The sequence below is a fragment of the Rhinichthys klamathensis genome, unplaced genomic scaffold (genome assembly GCF_029890125.1).
Source record: "Rhinichthys klamathensis goyatoka isolate OS25496 unplaced genomic scaffold, OSU_Roscu_1.1 h1tg000178l_1, whole genome shotgun sequence".
In the NCBI taxonomy this organism is placed as follows: domain Eukaryota; kingdom Metazoa; phylum Chordata; class Actinopteri; order Cypriniformes; family Leuciscidae; genus Rhinichthys; species Rhinichthys klamathensis.
The window spans coordinates 1618934-1634547 of record NW_026606707.1 but is presented as its reverse complement, the minus strand read 5'-3'; the positions used below and the strand labels follow the sequence as shown (position 1 = coordinate 1634547).

Sequence of the window (15614 nt, the reverse complement as noted above, 5' to 3'; positions counted from 1 at the left end):
CAGCATCATGGCCTGGCATGTCTTTGACGCTTTATACTCCTCGACCACTGAAGTCACTGGCAGCTTCAGCTTGCTGCCTGTGATACAAGCCAATGGAGCAGAAGCTTCTTGGGACGCCCAGCCACCTCCTCAAATAGGTGTGTTCATAATATAATACAATATTCATAATATAAATCTATCTAAACCTATTTTCTTGCCATTCCAAAATGACTTGGTGTTGGTGGTTTAAATCATATATGTAATGTATGTGTAACAAAAATATTTGTAAATTAAAAGAAGCTTTTTAAATATAAAATAAATGCAATATAATATAATATAATATAAAACGTAATATTTAATTTGTGTGCCATTTGGTGCTTTTTAAATCGTATAGGCCTATAACGTAACAAAATATAAAGTATAATATTTTTTAAAGATTCTTTTTTTATAATTTTTTTTATTTGTATTTATTATTTTTTCTTGTATCAATGTATCAACATATTTATAAAATAAAAAGTTTTTGAAAGTCTGCTTCAATTGTTTTAATATAATGTAATGTATAATATAATATAATATAATATAATATAATATAATATAATTAATATAATATAATATAATATAATATAATATAATATAATATAATATCATTTTTGTGCCATTTGGTGGTTTTTAAATCAATATGTAACATGCAACAAAATATAAAGTATAATATTTTTTAAAGATTCTTTTTTTTATTTGTCTTTATTATTTGTTCTTGTATTAGCGTCTTGTTTTAATATAAAAAAGTAAGTCCTGTTTTTGTATTGTTTGAATAAAAATACCCAAACCTCCCATTTTAAACTATAGGCCCTACTTTAAAAAAATAATAATAATAATAATTCCCATTATTAAAATCCTAAGGTCTATTTCATAGCTTTGCCCTGTTGAATTGCATATAATAATAGTGACTTTATGTTAAACTTTAAAACATCCGCAGCATTAAGACTGCTTGTAATACATGTGGTCATCTGCGTGTCCCTTCCTCTTATCAACTTAAAACACACCACTTGTTCCATGTGCACGATACACTCATTAACATTTCATGGCTTTCTCTCCAAACAGTGTATTGACAAGCCACCTGCGTGCATTTGATAGTCCTCATTAAAATTTAGTTGGAGCGCCAAAGAGTGGACCACCTATCCAATTGCCCCAGAATGAGAGAAGTCCAAAGAATGAGGAGCTTTAATATTACTCCTGTTCTCTGAACCCTGCAGGATAGTATGTGTAGAAGAACTTAAATGCTGCGTACCAAACGAAACAACATGGTTTTAAGGATAAATGTCTTCATTCATGTCTTGTTCATTGCTGGAAAAGTCACCTCCAAGAAAGGTAAGATGGCTTCCTATCACACGGGTGAAAGTGCACACCTTATGAATGTTGTACCATTGTAAACACCTCAGTTCTTCCTTGAGCTTGTAAGGCAGCTTCCTAATATGTGATTGTTTTTAGTATGTGCCTGTGCATCTTTGTCTTAAACACAAGTATATTCAATAGTCGTTATTGATTAGGTAACGCATACTGATCAAATGTAAATCTTCAATGCATTGTAAGTTGCTTTGGTTTTGATTCAACTGTGTAATATTAGGTGTTAAATGTGGAGGAATCCTCTCTGCAAGCAGTGGCAATGTGTCAAGTCCTAATTTCCCAGGCCTGTACCCTTATAACACTGAATGCACCTGGTTGATAGTGGTCTCAGAAGGCTCTTCCGTACTGTTAACCTTCCAACACTTTGAGCTGGAATACCATACAGACTGTGCCTACGACTACATCAAGCTATACAACGGCATCTCCGAGGATGAGGGCAACCTCCTGGGGAAATTCTGTGGAGATGTGTCTCCACCTCAGTTCAGCTCGTCCTGGAACGTCATGTCCATTATCTTCCATTCAGACCGCCATGTCGCACGCAAGGGTTTCTCGGTGGGCTATAGGAAAGGTGAGGAGTGCAACTGAACATTGCTTTAATATCAGTCAATATGCAGTTTATTACAACAGACAATAGTTATGATTTGCTCCTCGGTTTGTAAAAATAGTGCGTTTACTGTAATCCATTTAGAATGGAAGTCTATGACGTTGCACAGATTTGTAAGTTAGAATACACATTGTTTTGGAAGTATTGCCACAAAACTTCAACATTATATTTGATAACATATGTCTAGTGTGATTAAATTGCTTACTAACCTTGTTATATCCCATCATTCAACTCCTGTCATGACCATTTAATACTTATAATGCATAAAAATAGTCATAACTTAAAGGTTTAGCTCACCCAAAAACTAAAATTCTTTCATCATTTACTCACCCTCATTCCAAACCTGTAAGACTTTCGTATATGTGAACTTATATGTATATTTATATGTGAAAAAAGGCCTAAATTCAATCTGTTCCTCATATAAAGTGATCAAGTCTCTTCAGAAAATTTGGACTAAACCACTCAATTCAAATGGATTCGTTTTACGATCTCTTTATGAACTTTTTGAAGCGACAAAGGGGTAGTTGCGGATGGCAATGGGACAGAAATCTCTCAGATTTAATTTAAAATATCTTCATTTGTGTTTCGAAGATGAAGAAATTGTTATTTTTAAAATTTTTGTGTGAACCCTATAATATTTTCCATCAAAAAACATTGTATCTGATATCTTCTCATTAATGAGTGAATATGCAAACAATTCAAAGTTTTGCATATTACCATGTTATGACAAACTTGCCACTTTTTGATTAATTAAAATTGTAAAATGTAATTTAAATTAACTACAGCTAAACTACTGTGATACATGAAAAATCGATATTTTTTATCAAAATTTATGAGAACTTGTTTTAGAATATTTTTTAATAAAACATTTATAAGAATGTATTTATCATATTATTACCAGTTTTAACTCCATTGAAATCAATGGATTTAATTAAATTCCTTTGAACTTATAACTCAAAAACAGTCACAAATATATAAACAGTCACATTAAAATATATTAATTTTACATGCATAAACACTTGATCAATTTTTATAATGCAATTGTAGCTATTATCTGGTTCGATGGTCTTTGGTTGTCACAAATAACCTAAAATGCATCCACTAAACTCTTTCACTTTCACACACACACTGTGTGTAATTGTATAAATTAATTTATACATCAGTTCATTTGTTTCTCTCTCTAAAACAGATATGTGCGGTGGGGTTTTGACCGGTCTTTCAGGAGTCATCTCAAGCCCAGGTCATCCACAAGACTACAGCAACAATGCCGACTGCTCCTGGACAGTACATGTGTCCAATCAGAGTGTAGTCAGCCTGGTGTTTCTCGACTTTCAGTTGGAAAACAACGAGGGGTGCAACTTTGACTATGTGGCTCTCTTTGATGGCCCCACTGTTAAACACCATCACCTGGGCAATTACTGCGGTAATGAGAGACCTCCCAACACCGTCACCACATCAAACCAACTGCTGGTGGTCTTCAAATCTGACTTCAACATCGGAGGGAGAGGTTTTAAAGCCTACTACTACTCAGGTGAGACACTTGTTGTCATACAAGATGCATAACATTTCAAGTATATAATCCTTGATCTTGCTGTTTTTTAAAGGAGAGTGCCAGCAAATACTCAAAAATATCAGTGGGAACTTTACTAGCCCTCACTTCCCAAACATCTACCCCAATAACATCAACTGCCACTGGACAATCACTCTAGCGGCCGGCTACAGGGTCAAGCTATTTTTTCCCTTTCTGGAGCTTGAGGATCGGAACAGCCTGACCGAGATGTGCAACTATGACTCTGTGGCTGTGTACGATGGGGACAGCGAGACTGACACTCTGTTGGGCCAGTGGTGTGGTAGTGAACAGCCTCCATCGTTGACCTCTAAGGGAAATAAACTATTGGTTGTTCTCAACACTGACCGTAACTATGCCTTTAAGGGATTCACAGCCTCCTACATAGGAGGTGAGTGCTCACTTATCACAGTCTGAATTCATCCTTCTAAAAGTAGTTTTGGGAACCAGATGATGTTCCTTTACGATTATTTAGTGAATCAAAAACATACAGCACAGTAGAATTCAACACAAATAGACACAAGTATTTTAGTTATAGCCTACTGACTGGTTGTTCATATGACATACACATTATGCATATTTTCAGTGGTTCACTCTTGAAAGTAAAGGTTCCAAAAGGGGGTTTTCACAGCAATGCCATAGTTCCCCAAAGAACCTTTCAGTGTACAGTTTTTAAAAGAACTATTTTTTCTTATTGTGTAGAACATTTTAAAAATATGAAGAGCCTTTCTCTACTTTAAAGAACCTTTTTTGGAATGGAAAGGTTTTATGGATGTGAAAGGTTCTTCATGAAACCATCAATCAATAATAATGACGGAGTTACCTCATATTTGTTGTTGTTATTTGAGCTACACTTTGTATTTGGCCCTCAAGTGGTTAATACTGCATAATTGTTTTAGTTGCGCTTCAGCTCTGCTCCCTCGTGCGGATGAATGTGGCTCGAGTCACCGGTGTACACAGATATATGACATCTTAAGAGAGCCGGATGGACATATAAATAACGTTTTTGTTTGTTTGTTTGTTAGTTTGTTTTTTGCAACCGTTTTAAATTATTATCCATCTTTACAAACTTTACCCATCCTCTCTTACCTGTAAGTCCTCCCGTCGCGGGTCAAAATGACCTGAAGCCCTAAAATGATACATTTTAATTTTTGATTAGGCTATATGACGTTAGGCTACACAGAGAGAATGTACGCAATTTCCTGCCAAATCCGCCCCGACAGTTATACAATATCAATTATTATAGGTCTATCAAAACTGTATTATTTGGGTACATGGTTTGGAAGATGGGTTTAAAAATCATTATCTCATTAATTAAAATTTGTTTTTGTTTTTCCAAAAAGTTACATAGCGTGTATGTAGGCTTATAGAGTTTATGACTCATAAAAAAGTTGATTAAGAATTTTAAAATGTATTTATTACTGAGATTATCTCATTACTTAGTAACAGAATTGCATTTGTTCCCCAAAATATTTATTCCTCAAAACAAAAACTAAAAGAATTGTCAAATTCTTCCATCACAGCATTACATATCATATATTCATTGACCTCAACCTGAATAGTTGATGTTTTGTTGTTGTCTTTGTGTTGCAGTGGTGCCAGTCAATGTAAGCTGCACACGAACTGAGTTTCAGATTCAGGTCTCCAGGCAGGCTTTACCTCAGCTGGACCGTGAAAAAATTTACCTGGGGAATCCATCCTGTTCGGCCCAGCTGACAGAAACATCCTACAAAATTCTAGCCCGTTTTGTCAACTGTGGAACTGCTGGACAGGTATATAAGATAAAGAGACACTAGTTAAAGTGCAAATTATTTTGTGGGATACCACACTCAAAACACCCCTAGTTTCCTACACTTTTCTCAGTGACAGTCCTATGTCTAATTCAGATGTTAACAAATGTCTGATACAATATCTCTTATAGCAGCTTTTAAATATGGCTTTGTTCAAATCAACATTAATGATGCCTCATATCCTATCTGATCTTCTGCAGAAACGTCAAAACATCACCATGCTGGTCAACTCGCTTTATATCGACTTCTCTGATGGACCGCAGCAGAATATTCAGGAATACGAGGTGCAGTGTGACGCCCAGAGGAAGGTGGCCATGGCCACCATTATCTCAGTTGAGGAACGTATCCGGCTCAATGAACTGGCCCGCCTGGCCCAGGAATCAAACAACAAGAAAGTCGAAGAAGAAAGTGAACCGCATGACACCAGTGACATCATCTTCATCAGTATCTGTGTTCTCGCTGTCATCCTCATGTTAATTGCTATTGTGTGGTTGGTGCTCCTATAGACCTTATGCGCCAGAGAAACAAGCGTACAGCCATCTTTTGTCTTTGAAATTCCTTTTTAAAGAAGCTCTGTCGATGTCGAAGAGTAATTAGCTGGTGAAGTGGATTTACTTATTGTAGCATTAACGAAAGTAATCACAAGCATTGTTATGTTTGAAGCAGATGTCATAACAAATGTCAGTAGAATGGGAAGATTATAAAACGAGCGGTTCATTCATAAATCCGTAAGATCTTTCCTTCATGCTGTGGAAATACAAACCGGAAGATAGAACACAACGAGCGGGGCTACATAAGGTCTATAGGAGCGCCACACAATAAATACATAAGGACTTGATATATCTCTATTTTTATACTTTTTTTTAATTAATATTAGCTTAATTATTACTGGTGCTTAATTATGAATAATCAATTATGAAGTGAAGTATGAAATTATGAAGTGATAATTTTTTCAGGATTCTTTAATGAATGGAAAGTTAAAATAGCAGCAATTTATTTGAAATAGAAATATTTTGTAAATATTATAAATGTTTCTACTGTCACTTGATTTAAAAATATTAATTTAATATTTTTTTTTTTTAAAGATCGTAATTACCCCAAACTTTTAAATGGTAGTGTGTCACCTTTACCACAACAATATAACACAGCAAAACGGTTTTAAACATTGATAATAATAATAGATGTTTCTTGAGCAGCAAATCATCATATTAGAAAGATTTCTGAAGGATCATGTGACACTGAAGACTGGAGTAATGATGCTGAAAATTCAGCTTTCTATATTAAAATAGAAAACCGTTATTAAAGTTGTAATATTATTTCACAACATAACTGTTTTTACTGTATCTTTGATCAAATAAACGAAGCATTTGTGAGCTTAAGAGACTTCTTTCAAAAACATATTAAAAAATCTCAATTATTCCAAACTTTTGACCAGCAGTGTAGCTGTGAATGGAAAGAAACATTCTGGCAAATGAGATGTAAAAAAAGTCAAATGTTGTATTTAAGATTGAAAGTTAAAAATGGTTACAAGTCAATGAGTAAATCATACTGCAGTATGTTAAAAAAAATTATAAATATAGATATTTTTTAAAAATGAAATGGGTAAACAATATTTTCTTTAGGTCACAAGTCTGAATTCTTTACAGTTTCTTTTTGTGATTGCAGACCAATATATTAACTGGTAATTTGCCGTCCTTGACCTGAGCTCTCAACTCAGGCTTATGTTTCAGAGCAAAGACAAGAGCCCTCACAGTCCTTCTGTAAGCTCTGCTAACAAGGCGAGAGCTTTGGTGGAAGACCTCCCTCTCAATGTTCTCCACCAGTCCATGCTCCACCTGGACAGGCAGGAAAAGAATCACACAACATGCATGCGAAGTACAACTGTATCATGATTATATTTAATAATACCATTCCAGAATTTAAATGAACCAAGAAACTAATGAAAGCATAATAACTGTCCGTGTGGTTAAGAAATTGTAATTGTCATTTAGGATCAGTACCTTCAACGCAATTGCTTCGGAGAGCAGTTTCTTGGCATTGCTCCTTAAACTTTCTGTCAGTTTGTCACAGCGAACTTCTATGGAAGGTTTATTTGCATGCTCCTCAATAAAGGTCCTCCAGTGTTTATACACCTCCCCCGCAAGGGACTTGATTTCAGGATCTTCTGAGTGTTTGCGAAGGTTGTTAACTGTGTGTCCTGAAGAGATACAAATGAAAGTGGTAGGGGTTGAAATTAGTATTTGATTTGATGAGGTTGATTTGAAAAGACAGGGATGCATGCAACTAGAAAGGAATAAGCAAGTTTTACCAATTTTAGTAGTCTTTAGCACTTCTTTGGAGGGCACTTTCTTGTCCAACTCCTTTAAGGCTTCTATCATGTTCTCTTTAGCTTGGCCAGGCAGTTCAAGGATTGACTTGTACCTCTCAATGTCTTCAATCACGACCACTCTCTGGAACAAATATGTAGATAAATAAATGTAGACATCAATAATATAGCACATCTGGTGAAGAATGATGGGCAGGGTAAAATGAGCAATGACTTACCCGCAGGGACTCTAATGTTGCTTGTTTGTAATTTCTCTCTTGTTTTGGTTCCTGTTTCACCCTGTCTCCCTTTGGTAACCGAACAACAAATTTATCCATGATTAAAACCCTGATGTGAACGATTTTAAAGAGTTTATTTACTCCAGCTCTAGCTACACTAATTCTTTTTTAGGTTACTACATTGTAGATCAGTGAACAGGGCAGTATGGCAAAAAGCGGTAAACTGAATTTTCTGATTCGCACCGGAAGAGAATACGCGTCTGCGCGATAAAGGTTTTTCAAAATAAAAGCCTTCTATCTCGTTAAAACGGGCAATATAAAAACACACAAAAAATCGATTAAATCTTCAATCCACTAACACACCAATTATTTTACAATACAAATGATTAATAGTTGTACATAAGCAAAAAAAAAAAAAAAACGTGAGTTGTCTTTCAATATTTTAGTGTATAAAATATTCAATACTAAGTGAAACGCTTTCATTGAATGGTTGAGTTGCCTTAAAATTTTAAAATATATATAAACACAAACTGTATTTCATTTTATTTTTCTTTAAAAAGTTTATGATTCATTAAATGAGGAAATAAAATTTTATTTAACATTGTATTAATCATGTGATATGCTAATTTGTGAATATCATTTATTAATTGAGCATTTAACGTATTATGTTAAGTTTGTTGGGGGGTCGGGGACTTCCATATAAAATGTCAGCCATCACTGAAATAATATCGGCCGTGGATGTATTTCATAATTTACTTTTGCTAAAGGGAAGCTATGCATTAGCTAGGTGGTCACGTGACCTGCGTCTCAGTTTTAGCGCGGAACTTGGAGTTCGTCTCCAAGAAAGAAAAGACATCTCTAAACTAGACCTAAAATTGTGTGTTTATTAAAACATTTGCGTTTTCTTTTATCTGCGCGATAAACGTGTTTGACGCGGTGATGAATTTACTGTTTAAAATCAAAATAAGCCCTTAACATAACTTATGAACTTTGTGCGGTAGCTGTGTGTTTACGCCAGTGCGTGCAGCTGTTCATCGGATACAGTCTACTGGTACAGTGTTTCTCATAAACTCGAGCAAAAACAACAGGTAAAGGTTTGTTTAAAACTATATTTTTACACTATATTATAAATTCTGACGTTAAAATGTGTTTTAGGTACTTTTTGATGTGTTTTGGTCTCATTTGGATTCAGTTAAGTTAAACAATATTATAACAGTTGAGCTGTTTAGGATTGCTAATAGTGTCTAATGCCATCCAACAGTTTTCCCCACATTATTGGATCTGTTGGTTATTGTGGGATTAAATGGAGGCAGTACCGACTGGGCAGAGAAGCTCTCATCAAAGTGTTGAAAAGGGCAGGAGCAGACACAAAATTCCCAGTGAGTGAGCCTTTTTCACTATGAATGTTAGTATGACAAACATGTAACGTTAATTACATAAATACTTGACATACAAGTTTCAATAGAAATTACATTTAAAGTTTATTTTAGTTTAAATGCTTAGTAGTAAATTTTTTGCAATAGCCTACAATTAACTTTTTTGTAAAAGACAGTAGAAGTAAGTTATTTATGAAATTGCATATAAAGATGTACTTAAGTGGGTCAAAAGGGCACTCTTAAGTTCATTTAATTCCATTTAACTTACATTTAAACTATAATACATTTTCATTTAACAGGCAATTAAGTGTCCAAAAACATTACATTCAGTTCACACTTAAGTATATTCTTTTACAGTGTATTATTTAAATAATATTTACGGTACTCTTTTTAAAAGTATGTCAAAATGTACTTCATTTCACAAGGAATGTTTGTTTTTCTAGTAAAGTTTTTAGATAATTCTGTTTCATTATGTAATTTTACCTAAATATTTAAACCTATGTGATTCTCTTTTGTTTTAGGGGGTGTTGAGACGGACATTGCATACCTGTATGAAGTTCTGCCACAGCTGTCTCGAATTTTTCGTATTATAGATAAAATTGGAGAAGGTTTGCCATTAAATTTCTTGCTGGTTATACTTAATGATGGAATAACTTTAAAAGCACATAAATCATACTTTTTTTTTCTGCTGATTGATGAACCTTAGTTAACTTTTGCATCATTGTGTGATTACAGGCACTTTCAGCACAGTGTATTTGGCAGAGGCGCAGATGACCGACGGTTCAAGAAGGATGTTTGCATTGAAACACCTGATCCCCACCAGTCATCCTGTGCGAATAGCTGCTGAACTCCAGTGCCTGACTGTTGCTGGGTGAGTAATGAAAATGTGTCTTATTTTGACCTATCATCGTTCGTTTCATGTAAGATATTTCAGAACGACCAAACTTCGGTTGCAGATTTACTTGACAAGATTTGTATCTATTTTATCTCCCTTTGCAGAGGAACAGAAAATGTGATGGGAGTCACGTACTGCTTCAGGAAAGAGCATCACGTGGTCATTGTCATGCCATACATGGAGCATCAAACATTTGTGGTAAATGTCTGTCATATGTGTGCTTTTAACCCAAATAATGATACACCATGAATAGGGCTGGATTTACACTGCAAGTCTTAATGCACAGATCCGATCTTTTGACCAGATCCGAATCTTTGGCCCGACTGTTTACACTCACTTTAGACAGGACTGGTATCCGATATCTGTGTTTACATTAATGCCCACCAAAAATTGTTTTCGGTGATCGTTTTACTATGCACATGGTAGACCCTGGTTTTGAATGGCCGTGCTATTAAAATTATTTATATAATTCATGTCGGGTGGTCATGATTATTTGCCAGCATGGACAAGATAACAGCTGTCATGAATGTTTTGCAGCGCAAAATCTGACGGAACAGATATATAGTCCGGAAATAATTTCCGTTTATCTACAGCTCAGATAAAGTAGCCCTGTAATATATATATTTTTAATGAATTCGAATGAATTAACCTGAGAGAGAGAGAGCACGCGCGCGAGTGAGTAACCCAATAGTGAAGCTTGTTGGTTTAATTACAGCGAAGTTATCACCTCATTGCTGAGAAATATAATGTAACTTTCAGTAGTGAAGCGGTTTTATTTATAAAAGTCACGGGCTGAGGTTGAAAACCAGCTCCTGAATGTTTCGGTGATCGCACAATTTCTTTCCTTTACAAAGACAAATATAAAGTTCCCACCTCAATAAAAAGCTGTGAGCAAATCAGCCTCATAATACTAGATTAAAAAGCTATCTTTGTGAATAAACGTGTCATCCTCGCCTTGTGGTGGCTTGGAGTTCAAAGCGGAATCGGATATGCGTGTTTAGACGTAGGTCGGATGTCCAGATATCGGATATGTATCTGATTTAAAACCACATTTGGAAGTGGCTCAGATCGGATGCGAAAAAATCGGATCTCATGCGGATTTTTGTGTTTACACGTGGGCAACAAATTCAGATGTGAGTAAAAGATCGGATTTGTTGTGCCAGTGTAAACGCAGCCTAGTTTACCCTGTACCCAAGATATCACCCAAAAGTCTTCATTCCTTGTAGGATATTGTTGGCTCCTTGAGTTTTGAGGATGTGAAGCATTACATCTTCCACCTGCTCAAAGCCTTGAGACACATTCACAAGTTTGGCATCATCCATCGAGACATCAAACCAACCAATTTCCTGTTCAATCAACAAAGGAGAGAGTATGTACCTAATGTTCATGTCTAGTATCTCTGCCTGATACACATGTAATTGCCACAGTTTCTTGGTTATTTAAGATAATTGTAACAATTGATCAACTGGCTAAATGATCGTTAGATTATAGCAGAGTAATGTACAAAAAAAAGGGAAATCAGCTTTAAAATATCTTATAGCCAATTTGGTGCTAATTTGTGCTTTCCTAAAAAATAAATTCCCTCACTGTCATGCTGTTCCAAACCCGTTAAACTTTCGTTCATCTTCGAAACGCAAATGAAGATATTTTTTAATGAAACCTGAGATTTTTGTTCCTCCATTGGAAGTCCAAAATTTGACTTTGACACTTTAAAAAGTACAATGATCAAAGAACATACATCCAATATGGTAAAAGGCAGCTCAAAAACGTACTTGCTTGACGCACGACAACCAATGAGGTTTGTTCTCACATTTCAAGCAAGTACGGTTGAGCTTCTGTTTATCATATTTTATGAGCTCCATGTATGTGTGTTGATCAATGTTTGTTTGTGAATTAAATATGTTCATCATGGTATAAAGATATTACTAATTCTTTTAAACAGCTTGTTTCTAATGAATTACATTTACTTATATATTCATATTGGGGCCAGGGGCCCCAATACTACTAAATACGACAATAATAATAAAATGCGCAACATTAAACTGACATTTTTGCCTTTATTTTTTATTAAAACAGATTTACATAATTAGGATAGGAGGACCTTTGAACATTTTCTAAGACAAAGGGGGGCCTTGGAGTCAAAAAGGCTAATAACCACTGGAATAGATCCAAGTTAACTGAAGCATGCTGATTCCCGTCTTTCTCGTTCCTCAGGTACACTCTAGTGGACTTTGGCCTGGCGCAGGGCACTCCTGATACGCAGATAGAACTGCTGAAGGTGGTGAAAGCAAAAGCTCATAAAGGTGGAGGGTCGTCTAAGATGGTGGAGGAATCACTTGGGAAACAGAAACTAGTGCCTTTACCACCCAACACCAGAAACTCTGCCATCCTGTCTAGCACTAAAGCACCAGCTAAAAGACCCTGCCCACCCGCACGCATTAAACACAGCAAGGTGTCTGCACTGTCTCTTTGTTAAATAGATGAATTAAGTTTTTAATATGATGATGGTTATGAGTCACATTGGGGGACTGTACTTCCAGGTTTGCTCTGCCATGTTCATATTGTTTTATTTTAGAAAACGTATTCATGTCAAAACCCTATTTCCTTCCTCTCAAAGGAACTGTTGGGACTTGATAAGGCACCACGGTCTGTATTTGGGGAGAAAAACATAAACGGCACAAACTCTCATAAACCTGGCACTGACAAAGTTGAGGTTAGCGTCTTTTCTCACACTGGTTGCATCTGTCACTTGAATAACTATCAGCTCTTTACCTGTCGGATTGTATTTCAGGGATTGCTTTTAAAAACAAAAAGAGAGGAGGTAATTCCACGTAAGATTGTTTCTTCAAAACACCGCTCAGTCCCCGTGAGACCTCCATTAAATCAGAAACCCAAACCCCCTGCCGTCAGCCCGATGCTCACCTGCAACTGCTTCATGACCGACCGCGTCTGCAACATCTGCCTGTCCAGGTACACACTCTTAATCAACTCATATTTATATATAGTATATTTTTTATAAGGTAAATGTAAGAATAACTTTTATATTGTCAGTAATATTTCAAAATGAAGTCCTATTTCAAGTTTGTCCATCATTCTTTTGGGAAAATCGTGTTAAAATGCATCAAAAATAAGCTCCATCAGGCTTTTGAGGAACGTTTATTTGTACATCTCTTGTATTGCACTACATTATGTGTTTTGCCCACCCACATTACTGAATGCAAACTTTCTTTTTTAGATTAAAAAAAGAATATTTTGGGGTGTCAAACTCAATTCCTGGAGGGCCACTGTCCTGCAGAACTGTGGCCCTCTAAGAGCTGAGTTTGATAGCCCTGTTCTAAAGGTTCATTAACGGTTCCAATTTAAAAGAAATACATATTTGGCACCATTATTTCATATGTCAGGCTTTACAGGGTTCATTTAATAGTGCAGTCAGTGAAGAACTTAACTGCTTTGACAGGAAACAGCAGGTGGCTCCGAGGGCTGGTACCCCAGGCTTTAGGGCTCCTGAGGTTCTGACCAAGTGCCCCAACCAGGGAACAGGTAAAGCTACTCATCGACATTAATATTTGTTGCATATTGTTATTTGGAATGTGATTCAGCATTAATGCTCGTTTATATTCAACTTGGACATTTTTCGATTTTCTTATTTGGAAAAGTAAAATAAAATGCCATTTGATGTTGCTCCCTTTAAACTGATGATTGTACACCTGCACAACAAACACTCATCATGCTCACTGAAGTCTGATTCACCAACTTACGTGTTAGATCTTTTAATGCATCTTTAAAATGACTCTCAAACTCAAGAGTTACTGATTGAATCAGAGTGGTTACTGAATTAATATACTCAAATAAATAAGAACAGAGTCAAATCAGGAAATCTGTATTTTATACCCAATGCTAATATTATCTGAGCATTGGAAAACAAAATGTTTCATGCCCAGAAGACAGAGATATGAAGTAGGAATATCCCACATCTGACTTGTTGTGAATGGAACACACATTTAGTGTGGTGTACATTTCATATATTTAGTTCAACTGTCTTATGTTTTAAGTCTTTTTGCAGATTCATAGTGAAACTTTGTCCTTCCATAATGAATTCTGACTAATAAAAGCACACCTCTTTGCAGCTATTGACATGTGGTCAGCTGGAGTCATATTGCTGTCCCTGCTGAGCGGGAGGTATCCGTTCTTCAAAGCCAGTGACGATCTGATCGCTCTTACTCAGATCATGACCATTCGAGGATCTAGGGAGACGAAGGAGGCTGCTAAGACGTTTGGTATGGGGACAGATGTCTATGGATCCTGTTGCATGTTGATTTTCATTTTATTTCTCGCAACTTCAACTGACTGAATATTATTTTGTTTCTGAATGCAGGTAAATCCATAGTGTGTAGTCGTGAACTTCCTCGGCTGGACCTGAGGATCCTCTGTGAGACCCTGAGAGGTTTGCGATCATGGGATGACACCTCACTTCCTGCTGAGTTTCAAACCTCACGTAACCCAGCAGAGGTCAAACAGGATGCTGGGAGTCCCGCTAAGAAACACATGAGCTCAGGCTCACTCCGAAGCATTGCAGAGCTGCAGGAGATGGGCTGGGACAAAGCGCCTGATGATGTATATGATCTCCTGGATAAACTGTTAGATTTAAACCCAGCAACGAGGATAACGGCCTCCATGGCACTGCAGCATCCACTCTTCAAAGATATGACTGATTAATTTTTGTGTATCCCCCCCTAATTTTGCATTATTCTGTAAAGGGCTACATGAATGCATTTATTTTCTAACTACATGCTGTACAGTGATTTATTTATTTGTCTTATTTTTGGGGGGTTTCATAGTTTAACTTTTGAGAGTAAAAAGCCTAATTGTTTAATTTTAAGAGAATGCTCCCTGAATATAAGGTTCTGTCACTCGTAAATATTTTTGCATAAAATACATTTTAAACTTTTGGGAACCACCAGACTGTTTTTGCTACTTGTTTCTCCAATAATAATAATAAAACAAACAAACAAAAACAACAGATCCATGGATATTTTTGTTTATATGCACAGAACTTCTCACAAAAAAGGTCACAACACGGGTGCATTTATATTTGTTCTTACGCTTGTAATTTAGATAATTCTAATTGAATGACCACATGCTTGGAGTACTTATTCAATACAACTGTAATCTTACCCAATTCAGTTGCTAAATTGGTACATTTAGAATACATTTTTTAGTACGCAGGTTTTTGATGAATCATCATTTGCACGGTTATTGAATTGGACCCTATGTGGAAAAAGAAAAATTGCATCTGAAAAACAATAGTATTTATTCAAAGCCTGAGGGGTCGTTTCATGTAGCAAAATGTAGAGGAGAACACTGCCTAATATTTCCCCCACAGAAAAACTTTCACAGACAAGAACGCAGGTACAAAAGCTAATAATCTTAATCCGTGCAATTTTTGCATAGTTCA

The 15614-nt window shown here is 35.9% G+C and overlaps 3 protein-coding genes across 5 annotated transcripts; 2 read left to right on the top strand and 1 right to left on the bottom strand.

Annotated features, from left to right (window-relative positions):
- The first annotated feature begins 1167 nt into the window (after window positions 1-1167).
- Window positions 1168-6234, top strand: cdcp2 (CUB domain containing protein 2). The gene is made up of 6 exons (XM_056260752.1): window positions 1168-1347; window positions 1604-1951; window positions 3177-3518; window positions 3592-3945; window positions 5148-5326; window positions 5545-6234. Exons 1-6 carry the CDS (start codon window positions 1257-1259, stop codon window positions 5848-5850), a joined length of 1620 nt encoding a protein of 539 aa, XP_056116727.1. The 5' UTR covers window positions 1168-1256; the 3' UTR covers window positions 5851-6234.
- A 587-nt stretch (window positions 6235-6821) lies between these two features.
- Window positions 6822-8093, bottom strand: tceanc2 (transcription elongation factor A (SII) N-terminal and central domain containing 2). The gene is made up of 4 exons (XM_056260751.1): window positions 7889-8093; window positions 7653-7794; window positions 7345-7541; window positions 6822-7179 (listed from the first exon to the last, which is right to left on the bottom strand). The coding sequence occupies exons 1-4, from the start codon at window positions 7985-7987 to the stop codon at window positions 6985-6987; spliced, it is 633 nt and encodes a 210-aa protein (XP_056116726.1). The 5' UTR covers window positions 7988-8093; the 3' UTR covers window positions 6822-6984.
- A 676-nt stretch (window positions 8094-8769) lies between these two features.
- Window positions 8770-15333, top strand: cdc7 (cell division cycle 7 homolog (S. cerevisiae)). Of its 3 annotated transcripts, XM_056260816.1 has the most exons (12): window positions 8770-8976; window positions 9150-9267; window positions 9786-9872; window positions 10000-10135; window positions 10264-10357; window positions 11386-11528; window positions 12374-12611; window positions 12777-12872; window positions 12951-13129; window positions 13617-13699; window positions 14287-14436; window positions 14535-15333. In XM_056260816.1, exons 2-12 carry the CDS (start codon window positions 9192-9194, stop codon window positions 14873-14875), a joined length of 1623 nt encoding a protein of 540 aa, XP_056116791.1. In that variant the 5' UTR covers window positions 8770-8976; window positions 9150-9191; the 3' UTR covers window positions 14876-15333. The 3 variants fall into 3 exon arrangements, with proteins under 3 accessions (XP_056116791.1, XP_056116793.1, XP_056116792.1); XM_056260818.1 differs by lacking the exon at window positions 12777-12872; XM_056260817.1 differs by lacking the exon at window positions 8770-8976 and having other exon boundaries at window positions 9114-9267.
- Window positions 15334-15614: the final 281 nt, after the last annotated feature.

What these genes read in the sequence shown, in the direction of transcription:
- tceanc2 (XM_056260751.1), bottom strand. Translation starts at nt 7,987, where the DNA reads ATGGATAAATTTGTTGTTCGGTTACCAAAGGGAGACAGGGTGAAACAG. An exon ending in CAACATTAGAGTCCCTGCGG is followed by an intron (nt 7,795 to 7,888) that starts GTAAGTCATTGC and finishes TATTTGTTCCAG; the next exon opens with AGAGTGGTCGTGATTGAAGA. An exon ending in GCTAAAGACTACTAAAATTG is followed by an intron (nt 7,542 to 7,652) that starts GTAAAACTTGCT and finishes GTATCTCTTCAG; the next exon opens with GACACACAGTTAACAACCTT.
- cdc7 (XM_056260816.1), top strand. Translation starts at nt 9,192, where the DNA reads ATGGAGGCAGTACCGACTGGGCAGAGAAGCTCTCATCAAAGTGTTGAA. An exon ending in GAGCAGACACAAAATTCCCA is followed by an intron (nt 9,268 to 9,785) that starts GTGAGTGAGCCT and finishes CTTTTGTTTTAG; the next exon opens with GGGGTGTTGAGACGGACATT. An exon ending in GGAGGCTGCTAAGACGTTTG is followed by an intron (nt 14,437 to 14,534) that starts GTATGGGGACAG and finishes TTCTGAATGCAG; the next exon opens with GTAAATCCATAGTGTGTAGT.
- cdcp2 (XM_056260752.1), top strand. Translation starts at nt 1,257, where the DNA reads ATGCTGCGTACCAAACGAAACAACATGGTTTTAAGGATAAATGTCTTC. An exon ending in AAAAGTCACCTCCAAGAAAG is followed by an intron (nt 1,348 to 1,603) that starts GTAAGATGGCTT and finishes GTGTAATATTAG; the next exon opens with GTGTTAAATGTGGAGGAATC. An exon ending in ACTGTGGAACTGCTGGACAG is followed by an intron (nt 5,327 to 5,544) that starts GTATATAAGATA and finishes GATCTTCTGCAG; the next exon opens with AAACGTCAAAACATCACCAT.